The sequence below is a fragment of the Anabrus simplex genome, chromosome 2 (genome assembly GCF_040414725.1).
Source record: "Anabrus simplex isolate iqAnaSimp1 chromosome 2, ASM4041472v1, whole genome shotgun sequence".
Classification (NCBI taxonomy): domain Eukaryota; kingdom Metazoa; phylum Arthropoda; class Insecta; order Orthoptera; family Tettigoniidae; genus Anabrus; species Anabrus simplex.
In genome coordinates this window covers 608359155-608375135 of record NC_090266.1, presented here as the reverse complement: position 1 = coordinate 608375135, position 15981 = coordinate 608359155, and the positions used below count along the sequence as shown (strand labels likewise).

Sequence of the window (15981 nt, the reverse complement as noted above, 5' to 3'; positions counted from 1 at the left end):
GTTTGACAATAGTCAAATAAAAATGGAATCAATTAGAGGAATCATTGAAGGAATATGCTACCTGGGTGCCTGCCCTAAATGCAAATCAATGGAGATGAATGATTCATTGTAGATATTGTTTTGTATATGTTTGAACAGTACATGGGGAAATCAATAACTGGGAAAGTTGATGAATCATCTACGACAACACTGGGAAATAGAGATGAAGTTATGATCCTTATTGTTGATTTGTTTAGAATGCAACTGCAGACAGTAAATCGATATGTATAAGGAACATATAGAGTGTAAGAAAATTAATATTATGTTGAAATATTTATCTTTTTATGTCACCCTCTTCTACTGTGTATGAGGTTTGTTTTCCTTGCATCGTTCGCAAGTAAATTGCTCTTTTTCACTTCAGTTGATGGTCTGCAATTTTACCTCCTGTTCTTTTAATGATTCCTTTCCAGGGCACAGATGTTGTTGGACCAATACAGGAAGAAAGCTCAACTCTATGCAACTAATGTAGTTCTAGCGCCTCTTGGTGATGATTTTCGTTATGATCATGCCTCTGAATGGGATGCACAGTTCAACAACTATCAAAAGTTATTTGATTACATGAATAACAATCCAAATCTACATGTAGAGGTAAGATTTTTAAAATTCTTCAACCAGTATTTTGAAATGCTATGAAGCTAGATATTAAGCCCCTTAAAACAAAACATCGTCATCACAATCACCATCATTTGAGAAGTTGCTGTTGTATGGACCATCAGTCTATAGACTGGCTTGATGAAGTTTCTGTGCTACCCTATAATATGCTAAACTTTCTTCATTTCTACATATCTACTGTATTGTAAATCTACTCAGATTTGTTTGTCATATTTATGCCTTGGTCTACCCCTACCATCCTTGTTCCTATCTCTCTCTAAAAATTGGACTGAGCAAGTTCTTTTGAGTCTCAGAATCTCTCCCTTCTTGTGGTCACATTTTGGCAAACTCAGTTCATTGTCTCTTTGTTCATTATTCGATCTGTCCATCTCACCTTCAGCATTCTTTTGCATCATCACATTACAGAAGATTTTATTCTCTTTCCTTCTGTGTTACTTACTGTCCTTATTTCACTTCCTTATAATGCCATGCTCCATGCAAAACTCTTTATAAAGGCATATTTTATACTGACACACCAAACGGCATGGGATAGCAGTATTTAAAGGTAAGAGTCTGTGATGCCACCTTACCGTGATGTCTTGGAGTTCTCAGACCTGTATCAGATGTGATCTGACATCTTGAGTGAGTGTAAACACCATCTGCGCTGATCGTGGCAATGTGACATGAATTATAGTCTTTCAAATGGGGCAGGATAGTGGTATAAGATCGAAGGAACATTTAACATTTAACATTCCTCGATCGATTGTGTATTGTGTGTATTGGGAATACCTTACAGAAGGCATTACCACCCATACTCAACAGCAGAGGGGCTGATAACAGATGCTTAATAATCGCGATAAGCAGTGTCTTTGTGGAATTGTCCGTGGTAACAGACAAGCCACACAGGCTCAAAACCACATCTGCATTCAATGCAGGAGGTACCAGATGCAAATCCACCAGGTCAATGTCGTGTTCTTTAACGTCAATGGGATATGGGAACAGAAGTCCTACCAGAATGCCCACAGCATCTCACCTGGGTGCATGACATTGCTAATTGAGCCCTGGAGGACTGGCAACTAGTAGCCTGGTCCAGTGAGACACTCGTCCACTTGTTTCAAGCTGATGGTAGGGTTTGGATATCTTGCAGGCCCCATGAAGCCATAGACCACAGTTCTCAACAAGGCACCACACAGGCTGGTGTGGTGTGTGTTTATGTAGCATGGGCTGGATCCACTGATCCACTTGAAAAGTTCATTGACCAGTGACTGCTAGGTTGAACTGCTTGGTGAAAACTTGCAGTCCTTCATAGACTTCATGTACCCCTACAACGATGAGATATTCCAGCGAGATAATGCACTATATCATCAGGCCCAAGTTACCCATAATTGGTTCAAGGAGCATTCTGAAGGGTTTCAGCGCCTCCTGTAGCCATCTCGTTCGCTTGATCTGAATCCTATCGAGCTTTTATTGGATGTAGTAGTGAGATCCATTCGCGCCAAAGACCCTGCACTTACAGATAACAGGAGGAAGTTGTGGGTGGCCATCCAAACAGCATGGGTCAGAATCTCACCATAGGTGTTCTTTCCACTTGTGGAATCAATGCCATGAGGAGTTGCTACACTTAGCATAGCTACAGGAGGGCCTACACAATATTAGACCCCTATCCCATGACTTTTAATGTGTGAGTGTAATATGCACATCTACGTATGATGTGAGCAAATTTTCTTAAGAAAGGCCTTCCTTGCTCATCCTAGTCTCCATTTTATGCCCGCTTTTCTTTTGCCATCATTAGTTATTCTGCTACCAAATGAACAATATTCATTACCTCCCTTTGAAACTTCATTTACACACCTAATATTTCCTCCATCACCAGACTTCATTCGACTGCTTACTTTTGTTTTCTATTTATTTTCTTATGGTTCGCGTTATGGGTTACTGCAGTCATGCCCTAGTTCGTGAACCATGGGCAACAGCTGAGTGGCCTAGTAAGTGGTCCTGAGAGTCCAGATACCAGTTACTATGGAATGGGAATGGGCATCTTGGACATATTCTGAGTCTTGGCCCTCTTTGTGCTCAGGCAGCTAGGACTGCGCAATCCATTGGTTGTCCTTAACCATTAGAGGAGAGACCCTTATTTGGACTATGTGTAAGTAAGGGTAGCATCCTGCTTAACAGAATTTTCACCGAGCATGCTCGGAAGGTTTTAAGCAAGCCTCAGACCTATGGGAGAAACGGAGTCCCACTCCCATTTGACAGGTAAAGGACTCCTTGGAAACAATTTGGCGAACGAAATGGAATTTGATGGGGAGCTATCATTATTAATGGGGCCTGTGGAAGAAAGGAAATAGAACTGGCTGAGTCAGCAAAGAGGAGGCATCTGGACATTTGGTTAAGGGGAGATATTGAAGAAGAGATAAGATTGTGGGGTAGGACTGTTCATCAGGAATACTATTGCATGCAATGCAGTTTCTTTTAGGTATGTAAATGAGCAAATGATGTGGGCAGATTTGGCAGTTGGAGGAATTAAGATGGGAATTGTCTCAGTGTACTCACCATGTGAAGTTGCAGATGTGGATGAAGTTGACATGTTTTATGAAGCATTGAGTGACATCGTAGTCTGGGTCATCATCAAGGATAGGATAGCGCTAATGGGCAATTTCAATGTGAGAGATGGAAATTGAAGTGAAGGATACGACAGGGTGATTGGTAAGTGTGGGGAAGATATGGAAGCTAATAGGAATGGGAAACATTTGCTGGACTTCTATGCTGGTATGGGATTGGCAGTTATGAATACATTCTTCAAGCATAAGGCTATTCACCCCTACACGTGGGAGGGTAGAGGCAGCAGATCCATAATAGGCTATATTTGGACCGACTTTGAATTCAGGAAATCCGTTAAGAATGTGCGGATATTCCGGGGATTTTTTTGATGATGCAGACCACTATTTGATCTGTAACTAAGTCTCTCAAGGCCTAGGATAGAGAAAGTGAAATCTGTCTGCAGATGGATAAGTGTAGAAAATTTCCAGGACGAGGATATTAGACAGAAGTATATGGATATGATTAGTGAAAACTTCTAAACAGTGGACAGTAAGCATGTTCAGCATATGGAAAGAGAATGGGTGGCATACAGGGATGCTGTAGAAGAAACAGCAAGGGAATACCTATGAACAGCTGCGTGTAAAGATGGGAAAAAGCAAAGATGAAGTGAGAGCAACTTGTAAGCGTAAAAAGAAGGTTTGTCAGAAATGGCTCTATACAAGAGCCAGTGCAGACAGGGAATTGTACGTAGATGAAAGAAACAGAGTGAAACAAATAGTTGTTGACACCAAGAAGAAGTCGTGGGAAGATTTTGGTAATAACTTGGATAGGCTAGGTCAAGCAGCGGGGAAACCATTGTGGACAGTAATAAAGAATCTTAAGGAAGGGAAGGAAAAAGGAAATGATAGTGTTTTTGATAAATCAGGTGAACTCATAATAGATCCCAGGGAATCACTAGAGAGGTGGAGGGAATATTTTGAAAATCTTCTCAGCGTAAAAGGAAATCTTCCTGGTGACATCGCGAACAACCGAGCGCATGGAAAGGAGGACAGTGATGTTGGTGAAATTACGCTTGATGAAGTGGAAAGGATGGTAAATAAACTCCACTGTCATAAAGCAGCAGGAACTGATGAAATTAGACCTGAAATGGTGAAATATATATAGTTTGAAGGCAGGAATGGAATGGCTTCATAGTGTAATAAGTTTAGCATGGATTGTTGGTAAGGTACCTTCTGATTGGACAAAAGCAGTAATTGCACCTATCTATAAGCAAGGGAACAGGATGGATTGAAACAACTATTGATCAGTATACCACATAAGGTGTTCACTGGCATCTTGGAAGGGAGGGTGCAATCAGTAGCTGAGAGGAAGGTGGATGAAAATCAGTGTGGTTTCAGATTTTCAGTATATGCCAGGTTGTTGAAAAATGCCATTACATGAATGAACAATTATGTTTGGTAGATCTAGAGAAGGCATATAACAGATTATCAAGGGAAAAGATGTTTGCCGTATTGGGAGACTATGGGAGTAAGGGTAGATTATTAGAATTAATCGAAGGCGCGTATGTTGGCAATTTGACTGCAGTGAGAATTGATGGTAGAATGAGTTCTTGGTTTAAGGTACTTACAGGGGTTAGACAAGGCTGTAATATTTCACCTGTGTTGTTCGTATTTTAAATGGATCGTCTACTGAAAGGTATAAAGTGGCAGGGAGGGATTCAGTTAGATGAAAATGTAGTCAACATTCTGGCCAATGCTGACGACTTGGTCTTAATGACAGACTGTGCCGAAAGCCTGCAGTTTAATATCTTGGAACTTGAAATTAGGTGCAATGAGTATAGTATGAAAATTAGCCTTTCTAGGACTAAATTGATGTCAGTAGGTAAGAAATCCAAGAGAAATGAATGTCAGGTTGGGGATACAGAGCTGGAACAGGTAGATAATTTCTGGTATTTAGTATGTGTGTTCTCCGAATATGGTAGTATAAGTGATATTGGATCAAGGTGCAGTGAGCTCACAGTTGCAATCAACAGTTTTATGTAAGAAGGAAGTCAGCTCCCTGATGACACTATTTTTACATCAGTCTGTTTTCAGACCAACTTTGCTTTTTGGGATTGAAAGCTAGGTGGAGTCAGGATACCTTATTCAAAAGCTAGAAGTAACATATATGAAAGTAACGAGAATAATTGCTGGTACAAACAAGTGGGAAATATGGCAGGAAGGTACTCGGAATGAGGTGATAAAGGCTGAGTTGGAAATGAACTCGATTGATGAAACTGGATGTATAAACCGGCTGCGGTGTTAGGGTCGTGAGGCAAATAGAGGAGGATAGGTCCCGGTCACTCCACGTGAGATTTGTGTTGGACAAAGCGGAGGCGGGACAGGTTTTTCTGTGGGTACTCCGGTTTTCCCTGTCATCTTTCATCCAACAACACTCTCCAATATCATTTCATTTCACCTGTCAGCCATTAAACATTGCCCCAGAGGAGTGCGACAGGCTTCGGCAGCTGGCACAATTCCTATCCTCACCGCAAGATGGGGGCTTCATCCATTCCATCCCTGACCCGGTCACTTACTGGAAAACAGGTTGTAGGTTTTCATTTTCAGGTTACCTAAGATGATAATGGACTCTTATGGAGGGCAGGAAAAGTAGAGGGAGACCAAGACAACGATGGTTAGACTTGGTTTCTAATGATTTAAAGATAAGAGATATAGAACTAAGCTAACCCACAGAACTAGTTACAAAGAGAGCATTGTGGCAGCATTTGATAAATTGACAGAGGCTTGCAGACTGAATGCTGAAAGGCATAAAGATCTATAATGAAGATTCATTTATTTATTTGTTTCTTTCTTTCATTATTTATTTATTTATTTGTTTGTTTATTTATTTATTTAGTTACTTTTTTATTTATTTTTACTCTTTCTTTAGGACTTGATGCGTATCATTCAACGGTGTCTCCACATCTTTTACAGACTCCGATAAAATTGGCCAATCGCAGAGTTTTGATTTTTCCTCTCCTTGAAATGTGATTCTTTTTCCAAGTTGTTTGATTTCCTTGACTGTCTATTATGAATGAAAACCTTGAAAAAGGGAAGGGACAAAATGCAGCCTTGTGTCACTTGTGGCCCTTGACTGCAGTTAAATATTTGTATAGATTGTAAATAACCCTTCTTTCTTGGTATTTGATTTTTATTGTGTTCATAATCTCAAATAGGCTGTCTAATCATCATTATCAGTTGCCATTTCCAGATCTACAAATATCATGTACATGATGTTGCCCCTCTTAATTCAATCCTCTCAGATCAGACATAAAGCCTACCTTGTTCAGTCACCACTGATTTCATTTCATTTAGGGCTGTTGCCCAGGTGGTAGGTTGCCTATCAGTAGTTTACCTATGCTTACCTTAAATGACTTGAAAGAACTTTGAAATTTATCTAACATTTCTGTTTGTAAATGATTCCAATCCCTAATTCCTCTTCTTATAAACACATTTTTGTCCCAATCTGTCCTCTTGAATTCCAAATTTATCTTCATATTATGTTTGACCTTTCCAACTTTTGAAAAACTCCACACAAGCTTTTTTATGTTTCAATGTCATTCCAAGCTATCTCTCCACTGGCAGCTCAGACCATTGCCCTTTAATCAAGCTGTTAATTTCTGTATCCCCAAGTCCTCCCAGACCACAGTTTGCAATATTTTCGTAACACTGCTCTTTTGTTGGAAATCACTCGGAACAAACTGTACTGCTTCCCTTTCGATCTCTTCCAGTTCTTAAATAGAGTCATTTTGGTAATGGTCCAATACATTGGAACCATACGCTAAGTGGCATCGTACCAGTGAAGTATAGGCCCTCTCCTTTTCATCCTTACTACAACCTCTTAATACCCTCATAACAATATGAAGAGATCTGTAACCTTTATGTACAATCCCGTTTATCTGGTTGCTCCTATGAAGATCTTGCCATATATTAACACCTAGGTACTTACAGTGATCCCCATAAGGTACTTTCACTCCATGAGCACTGTAATCAAAGCTGAGAAGACTTTTCTTCTTGGTGAAGCTTACAACCTGACTTTTCATCCCCTTTACCATCATACCATTGTCTGTTGTCCATCTTCTAACATTGTCAAGATTTTTTTTTCCTTCATATTCCTGTAACTTATTTATTTATAGGGTGTGGATTTTAATGACCATAAGATATTTAAAATATGCAAGCAAATCATCGTCATCATCATCATCATCATTAATGTCCCACTCCATTTGCATGCAAGCAAGCAAGCAAGCAAGCAAATAAGACCTAAAAATCATCCAGATAAGACCCAAAAATATCACCTTGCGGATGAATTAATCTATATAATATAAAATAACTTGTCCCGACCGACCGACCGACCGACCGACGTAAAAGGACTGAAAAAGGAGTTGAATTATTTTTATTAGGATACTGATATCTCAAAATCTGAAGATATTACTGATGTGAAAAATTGGTATTTGGAATATTCTTTAAAATAAATCTGCCGGGCTAAGTGGCTCAGACGGTTGAGGCGCTGGCCTTCTGACCCCAACTTGGCAGGTTCGATCCTAGCTCAGTCCTATGGTATTTGAAGGTGCTGAAATACGTCAGCCTCGTGTCGGTAGATTTACTGGCACGTAAAAGAACTCCTGCGGAACTAAATTCCGGCACCTCGGCGTCTCCGAAAACCGTGAAAGTAGTTAGTGGGACGTAAAGCAAATAACATTATTATTATTATTATTATCATTATTATTATTATTATTATTATTATTATTATTATTATTAAAATAAACACGTATTCTTTTGTTTTCGGAAAATCCAATTAAGGGTGGGTGAATGAATTGAAAAATGAGTTTAATTTTTTGTGTGAGAATACTTATATCACAAAAATGAAGGATGTTATGGATGTGAAAATTGTATTTCGAATCTTCTTTAAAAATAAAGAAACACGTTTTTTGTTGGGGGGTGGGGGGGACTTAAGGAGGGTGTAAAAGGAGTTGGATTCTTTTTATGCGAATACAAATAAGAAATGGACTTAAAACAATACACAGCTAAGAGGTTTTGACTGGGGGATGAGGAATGATGACAAAAATATAGTTTATATGAAACTGTTTGAATTATGAAGTTAAAATGTCAAATGATATTCTAGCTGTTAAATAACAGAAGGTTTGAAACAAATTTAACCCCTCAGAGGGTTAAATGGGGGTTAAGATCAAAAAACAAATATATTAATTCCTTCCTCCAAAATAGTTTAACGTACGAAGACAAAATTGCAAAAGCGGTATATATTTTAAATCCTAGGTGTGAAATAGAAGATTTTTTAAACATTCCACCGCTTAAGTGTCAAATGAGGTTAGCTGCGTAAACTAAATTATTCATCCTTCCAAAACTGTTTGGCATAAAAAGTTGTAATTTTACGAGGTGTAAAGTACCGTACACTTCAAAACATTTCTCCCCTAAGAGATTTAAATGGTAGTTGACTCTCAAAAATGCAATATCCATTCTTCAGAAACCGTTTCAGGCACGAACATAACTTTTTTTATGAAGGGTGGTCTTCCATACCTAGATGTTAATAAATATTTCAAAACATTCACCCCCTTAAAAAAATATTAATTCCTCCATTACTCTTCGACGTACGAAATCAAAATTACACAGCTTGGTCGCTTTTACGTCCTAGATGTTCAATCAGATATGGTTTAAAACATTCAAATTCTTCCATACGAGGTTCAAGTGAGTGGTTGATTATAAAATAAATAATCATTCCCCCAGAAGTGTTTGACGTACAAATTGAGGACGTATTTTACATGCTCAGCTGACAGTGGATTCTCCGAAATGTAAAACTTTGAATAATAACTTACATTTTAAAGCCGTAGCGAAGCACCGGTATCTTGCTAGTTTATGTATAAAAATATGTTCTTATAGTTCAGTTAATTCACATACAACTAACATCTCTTAATCATTACTGGTTACATATTCTTTTTATCATCTTTCAGACAGTTCATTGTTTCATTTTGCCTTCAGCTATAACAAGTTATGTACCCTGAAAAAGTGAAGAAAAAAAAATAACAATCAATGACAAAGTACGTGGGTAGTGTGTAATTGGCAATTTATTTTTAAAAATGAGATAAAATATCCTAGCTGGCATTAATTCCTTCTGTCAATGAAATTACACTGGCTAATTGTGTGCACTTTCAAGTTGGCAAACTGAAAACCTGTTAAGTTGTCAGACAGGTTGTTTTTATACATCCATGTTCATAAAACCAGAACACTTTGAAAGACTAGGGATAGGAAGTTCATATTCACAGGACATGTCCATCTATATGTTCTGAAGTAATTATTAGCATTTGAACCATGTCGGCCATAAGGTTCAAGGTCCACATAGATATCTCAGCGCACCACCACCGACTGGTAAAATGTGCTTGCAGCCGAAGGTAATGGATCAGTGTGACTTGAGCAGATGTGCAGGATGTCTCGTAGATGTATGCGAGAACCGTACCGTCAAATGAGTGAGTTTGAAAGAGGGTGCATTATTGGCATGAGAGAACGTGATGCATCCATCCGGGGAATTGCTGCTTGTATGGGACGAAGTGTGTTGGCAGTGCAACGGGTGTGTACAGAATGGTTCACAGAAGGCCATAGACGCGGCGAGATGGGTCTGGTCACGCCATACAGACCACCCACCCCGAAAAGATCGACACCTAATCCGTATGGCATTGCAAGACATATCTGCATCGTCCTCGGCTCTGGCACAACAGTGGAACAATGTAACACATCGTACCTATCAGGAGTGACAGTCTGTCGCCGTTTATTACAGTCTGGGTTACCGGCGCGTCGTCCACTTCTCCCCCTACCTTTGACTAATGCGCATAAATATGCTAGACTGCAGCAGTGTATGGAACGACGTCACTGGGTACAGGAATGGCAGCAGATAGTGTTTTTGGATGAATCCAGGTTCTGTTTGTTTGGAAATGATGGCTGCATTTTGGTTCATTGCAGACAGGGGGAGAGGCATCACATTGTCTGCATTTGCACGAGACATACAGTGCCAACTCAAGGCCTTATGTTTTGGGGTGCTATTGGGTACAACCACAAATCACAGTTGGCGTGTGTCCAGGGCACTGTGACCAGTTTGACCTACGTGAATGACTTCTTGTGACCCATAGCCATACCCTTTCTGCAAGACACCCCAGATGCCATATTTCAGCAGGACAATGCGCGACAACATGTTGCTGCACAAACGTGTGCCTTCTTGTTGTCACAGGATGTCAGACTGTTGCCCTGGCCCGCCTGATCACCGGACTTGTCGCCAATCGAAAATGTGTTTGATATGGTGAAACGACGGGTGCGGTGTGTGACCCAATACCAACCACCAAAGGTGAACTGTGGAACCAGGTGAATTCAGTATGGATGGCTACACCCCAGGATGCCATTCGCGCATTATACGCGTCGATGCCATCACACATGAAACAATTTATCAGTGCCCACGGAGGACCCAGTGCCTACTAGGCAACAGGACACATGCTGAACCTAGGTGACTGAAATGCTAATCGTTTCTGCAGAACATACTAATGAACATTTCTTGTGAATATGAACTTCCTATCTCTAGTCTTTCAAGGTGTTCTGTTTTTTATGAACATGACTGTACCTAGGGAAACTCCACTCGACATCACATGATGTTATGTGAGCAAGCTTAAATTTATTTCATCCGGTGTGAATTTTGGTTCAGAATCCTCAAATTTAGCTTCATTTCCACCAAGGACGTCACTTAAGTTGTGAAGTTTAGAATAACCTACATTAGACAACAGCACCTTTTCCAATTTTGCACTAATTGTATCAGGCAATCCACCTTTTGCTCATTTTAGATCATCCTCTTTTGATTTTACAATTCCCTGTGCATCACAAAGTGGAAGCCTTGATTCTGCCAAAATGTAATGTTATGTTTGCAAATTTTCTGGCCAAGCTCTTAGAAGAAATCAAATCTTGAACAATTTGAATATATGATGAAGCAGAAGGATCAAACTCTTTGAATTACCCAGTCAGAGGAGTCTTAATTTCTGCAATAATATTGAGTAACATTGAACTGCATCTGCCAGTGAGTAAGGATAGGTTGAGGAGGAAGAGGTATTGCATGGGTTGTTTCTTTCATCTTTTGTACTCTAAAGTGACATTCGGTGGGCTAAGTGGCTCAGACTGTTGAGGTGCTGGCCTTATGACCCCATCTTGGCAGGTTCGATCCTGGCTCAGTCCGGTGTAATTTGAAGGTACTCAAATACGTCAGCCTAATGTTGGTAGATTTACTGGCAAGTAAAAGAACTCCTGTGGGACTAAATTCTGGCACATTGGCTTCTCCGAAAACCGTAAAAAAAGTAGTTAGTGGGTTGAAAAGCAAATAACATTATTATTATTAGTATTATTATTATTATTATTATTATTATTATTATTATTATTATTATTATTATTATTATTATTATTATTATTATTATTATTATTATTCATGAATTCCTTCCAGCAAGCCGGGTAGGATGGAATGATGTGCCTACATTTATTACGGTCCTGGTATGCTCTTTTCTCTCTAGTGCATCCCAAGTTTCTCCTCTCTTCTTAGGTCCTCTCTTATCTGATCTAACCACCTTTTCCTAGGGTGTGCAATTGATCTTCGTCCCAGAACAATCTTTTCAGAATACTTTGTTGGTGTTCAAGTCACCTGCATCCGCTTAATGTGTCCTAGCCACTCCAGCCTTTGCAACACTCAGCCATTCTTCCAGGGTCAGGTTGACCTGCAGGTCTCTTCGTATCTGATCATTCCTAATCCTGTCCTTCCATGTTTTCTGTACAGCTGATTTAAGGAACTTCATTTCAACAGCTTGCAGTTGACTGACTTCCCTTTTATGTATGATGCAAGTCTCCAGACTATACGTCTTGATGGGCAGGAGATAAGCCTTAAACAGGTTGCTTTCAGTCTAAGAACAAGCCTCAGATGGTGGAAGAATAAATCATCATCATCATCATCATAATCATCATCATCTATGACTTGACTGTTATAAAGTCGTGTTTCCACACTCATTTTACACATTAAAAAGTCTTATTTTTATTTTCACTACTCTGTCTTTCTTTTATTTTATTTCTATTATTTAATGAAAGCTTTTGTGTGTTAAAAGACCTTCATGGGAAAGAAAGTTCAGATAGGAAAGAATTGTATTGAGTGAAAGTGAGTTTCTTAGATCATCAGTTCTTTTGTTCTAATACCAGGAACAGTGGATGTGGATTTGCCAGTTTTTCTTATGTATAACATGAGAAAAATGATGAAAAACAGTTTGTCCTAAATAAATTCAAAACCACTTTAATACAAGTACTAGCAGCAGGTGATATAACCTTTCTATGCTGAATGAGTTGAATCGATCCAGATTAAATTTTCAATTGCTTGTTACTGATAAATTATAGACTACCTTTTGATTATTATTATTATTATTATTATTATTATTATTATTATTATTATTATTATTATTATTATTATTATTATTCTTTCTTCGTTATGCCCATTCATAGAGCGTGTTTGAACTTGTTAGTTGGTTTGATGGTTTGTGCCTTCTTATCCTCCCAAAATCTCTTCATGAATGCACTGTGTTGCATCTTGCGTTCTGTCGACCACTTCCTACCAGTTGTCTTTTTTGGTTTCTCCCTAAATTTATGATTGGCTACTTTTATTCTAAAAGCTCCACGATTTTCCATGATGTCGTCTGTGATATTTATTTCTTGGAGGTCCGCCTTAGTTTCTTCTAGCCATTTTATTTTGACCTTCTTTGAGTTGATTACTTTAAATAATCTTTTAGTTAGTCTGTCGCTGTTCATTCTGTAGATATGGCCATAGAAATGAAGGCGCCTTTTCCGTACGGCATCAGTAAACCTGTCGGTGAAGGAGTAGAGGTCCGCTGTTCTCCTCTTAATCCACATTCCATTTTCTCTCATAGGACCATAAATTTTCCTGAGAATTTTCCGCTCCTGCTTTTCAATTTCTGTAATTTTAAAGTGACCACCTAAGCATATGGTTTCTGAGGCATATAAAGCTTCGGGCAATACAACTGTCTTGTAGTGTCGTAATTTTGCATTGCGCGATATGACTCTTTTGTTGTAGTAATTCCACGTCAGTCTGTATGCCTTATGTAGTTTGGTGTTTCTTTCTACATTGGCACTACTGTCTAATCCTGATGGTAGTATAATTTCTCCAAGGTATTTGAAGGAGGGCACCTGTGAAATTGTGCCGTTTTCCATCTCTAGCGGAGTTCTTTTGCTATATTGACGTAGATTTTCCATGTACTTGGTTTTCTCGTAGGATATCTGGAGGCCTGCCTTTGATGCTATATTGTGTTTGACCTTGCTTCCCAAATTTCCGATGTTCACACCCTTGATATCCTTCTCCCACTCTCTAATAACTTTGTCTAGAACTAAGTTAAACAGAATAGGGGAGATGCTGTCCCCTTGACGAACGCCTGTACATATTTCAAAAGGCTCAGAGATTTCTCCAAGGAATTTCACTTTAGAGGTCGTATTTGTGAGGGTCTGCTGGATAAGTGCTCTGGTCTTCTTGTCCACTCTGAGTTCTTCTAGAGTATCAAATACTGTCTGTCTGTCCACAGAGTCACACGCCTTCTTAAAATCCACAAAGGTGACGATCGTGCTGGCACTTCGGCAACTCCTTAATATCGTCTTCAAGTTCCATATTTGTTCTGCACATGATCAACCTTTCCTGAAACCCGCTTGGTACTCGCCAATCAGGTGATCTGTCTGTTTTTCTAACCGGTTCAAGAGAGCTTTGGAAAGAATTTTGTATGCGATTGGCAGTAGAGATATGCCTCTATAGTTGTTTGGATCTGCCTTGTCACCTTTCTTGTGCAATGGGTGTATTAATGCACACTTCCAATCCTGTGGAATCATTTCCGTTTCCCATATTTCTACTAGGATTGCATGAATTTTGCTTACATCTCGAAGTTTACACATCTCCACAGTGATGCCGTCCTCTCCAGGAGCTTTATTATTTTTAAGCGATCGTATGATCTCTGCTGTTTCCTGTATTGTCAGTGGCGGTGAATCAGGGTTGGGCATGGGCTTTTCAAAGTTCAGTCTTTCCTTTGGAGGATCACAATTGAGGAGGTCTCGGAAGTAGTCAGCTAGAATGGTGCAGTTCTCTTTGGTGTTCGTTTCTAATGTTCCATTTGCTCGACGGAAACACAAAGATGGTGGTTGATAACTAGATAAATTCTCACGGAAGGTCTTGTAGAAATTCCTGGAGTTGTTTCTAAGGAAATCTTGTTCGATTTCTATGAGTCTATTTTTGTCATAGGCTCGTTTCTCCCTGCGGATTATTTTTGAGGAGATTTTCTGAACTTTTAGGAATGTCTCCCATCTCTTAGTTGTTTGATGTCCATTCCACTGATTCCATGCTTTCATCCGTTCATCAATGGTTTTATCACAGGTCGTGTTCCACCACATATGTTTGCGTTTCCTTGGAGGCTGTCCTAATTTCATGGCTGATGTCTGAAGTGTTTTACGAAGGCCTGGCCAGTCCTTGGGGTCCTGCTCTTGTATGTCTTGTAGAAAGGTCGTGGCGTTCTGTCGAAGACATTCTATATCAACTCTTAGAGATTTTTTGTGTTTAGGTCTGCATCTGTTGGGTTTGAATCTCACTTTGATTTGTGTTAGGTAGTGGTCCGAGTCGACAACTCCCTTCCGTACTCTAACATTTTGGATCTCGCACATATTCTTTCTGGAGATTGCGACGTGATCGATCTGGAATTCGCCCAATAACGGGTTTGGTGATTTCCACGTTTTCTTCTTATGTGGGGGTCTCGCAAAATGCGTAAACATTAGTTTTAAGACAAAGGTTTTACAGAAGTCTATAAGACGTTCTCCATTCTTATTCGTTCTCCAATGTGCCGAGTGATGACCAACAATCCATTTGTGTTTCCTCTCTCTGCCAACCTGTGCGTTAAAATCACCTAAGATTTTCACGTGATGCTTTGGAATCTTGCTAGTGGTTTCTTCTAAGAGTTCCCAGAAGGCTTCCACTTTCTCTGGGTTTTTCCTAATGTCAGTGTTTGTGGGAGCGTGGGCATTGACCAAGGAGTAAGCTGTATTGCCAGATTTCACAGTAAGTACTGAGATCCTTTCAGATGGGGATGTAAAATCAAGTACAGAACTGATGATAGTTTTTCGTACCGCAAAAGCTGTTCCAAGTTGTGTTAAGTTCCCATGGATTCTTATGGCAGGTTTACCCTTAAATATCCTGTACTCTTCAGAGTCAAAATGGTTTTCATCCTGGTAGCGCGTTTCCTGGAGTGCTATGATTTGAATATCGAACTTATCCAGGGTGTCCGTTAGCTGTTTAAGCTTGCCTGTTTTCAGTAGGGTGTTGACATTAATTGTACCTAAGAAGGTCTTTTTCTTGGGACGAAGAGATTTTGAGAAGCTCCGACTCTTCTCTGCATGATGCTCCCGATCCCCCAGAATCTGATGATCGGGAGAAACCGGACTAGGTGTGTCCAGAGCCTGGGATAGTTGCTGTGATAACGTGTTATCCATCATGCCAATGTTGCAAGTTGAAGATACATGCAGGGGGTGATCATACTGGTATGATCACAAGGTTACAACTCAATGGTTAAGATCGAAAGGTGCCTCTTGATGTCTTCCGGCTAAATTATAATTAACGATTCATTAGGAGTCCGTGGTTAGAACTTCGATTGTAAGCCGAAGAGCCAGTTCTTCCGCTCTCTCAGCTGTTGGGAAATATCCTCTTCTGCCGTCG

General features: G+C 39.7%; 1 protein-coding gene across 1 annotated transcript in view; it reads left to right on the top strand.

Annotated features, from left to right (window-relative positions):
• alpha-Man-IIa (alpha-mannosidase 2) overlaps positions 1-15981 on the top strand; it is a 355439-nt gene that overhangs the window by 142112 nt on the left and 197346 nt on the right. Inside the window, exon 9 of the mRNA XM_067139236.2 lies at positions 450-627. Within this exon, the coding sequence (XP_066995337.2) occupies positions 450-627 (178 nt within the window). The remainder of the gene's footprint in view (positions 1-449; positions 628-15981) is intronic.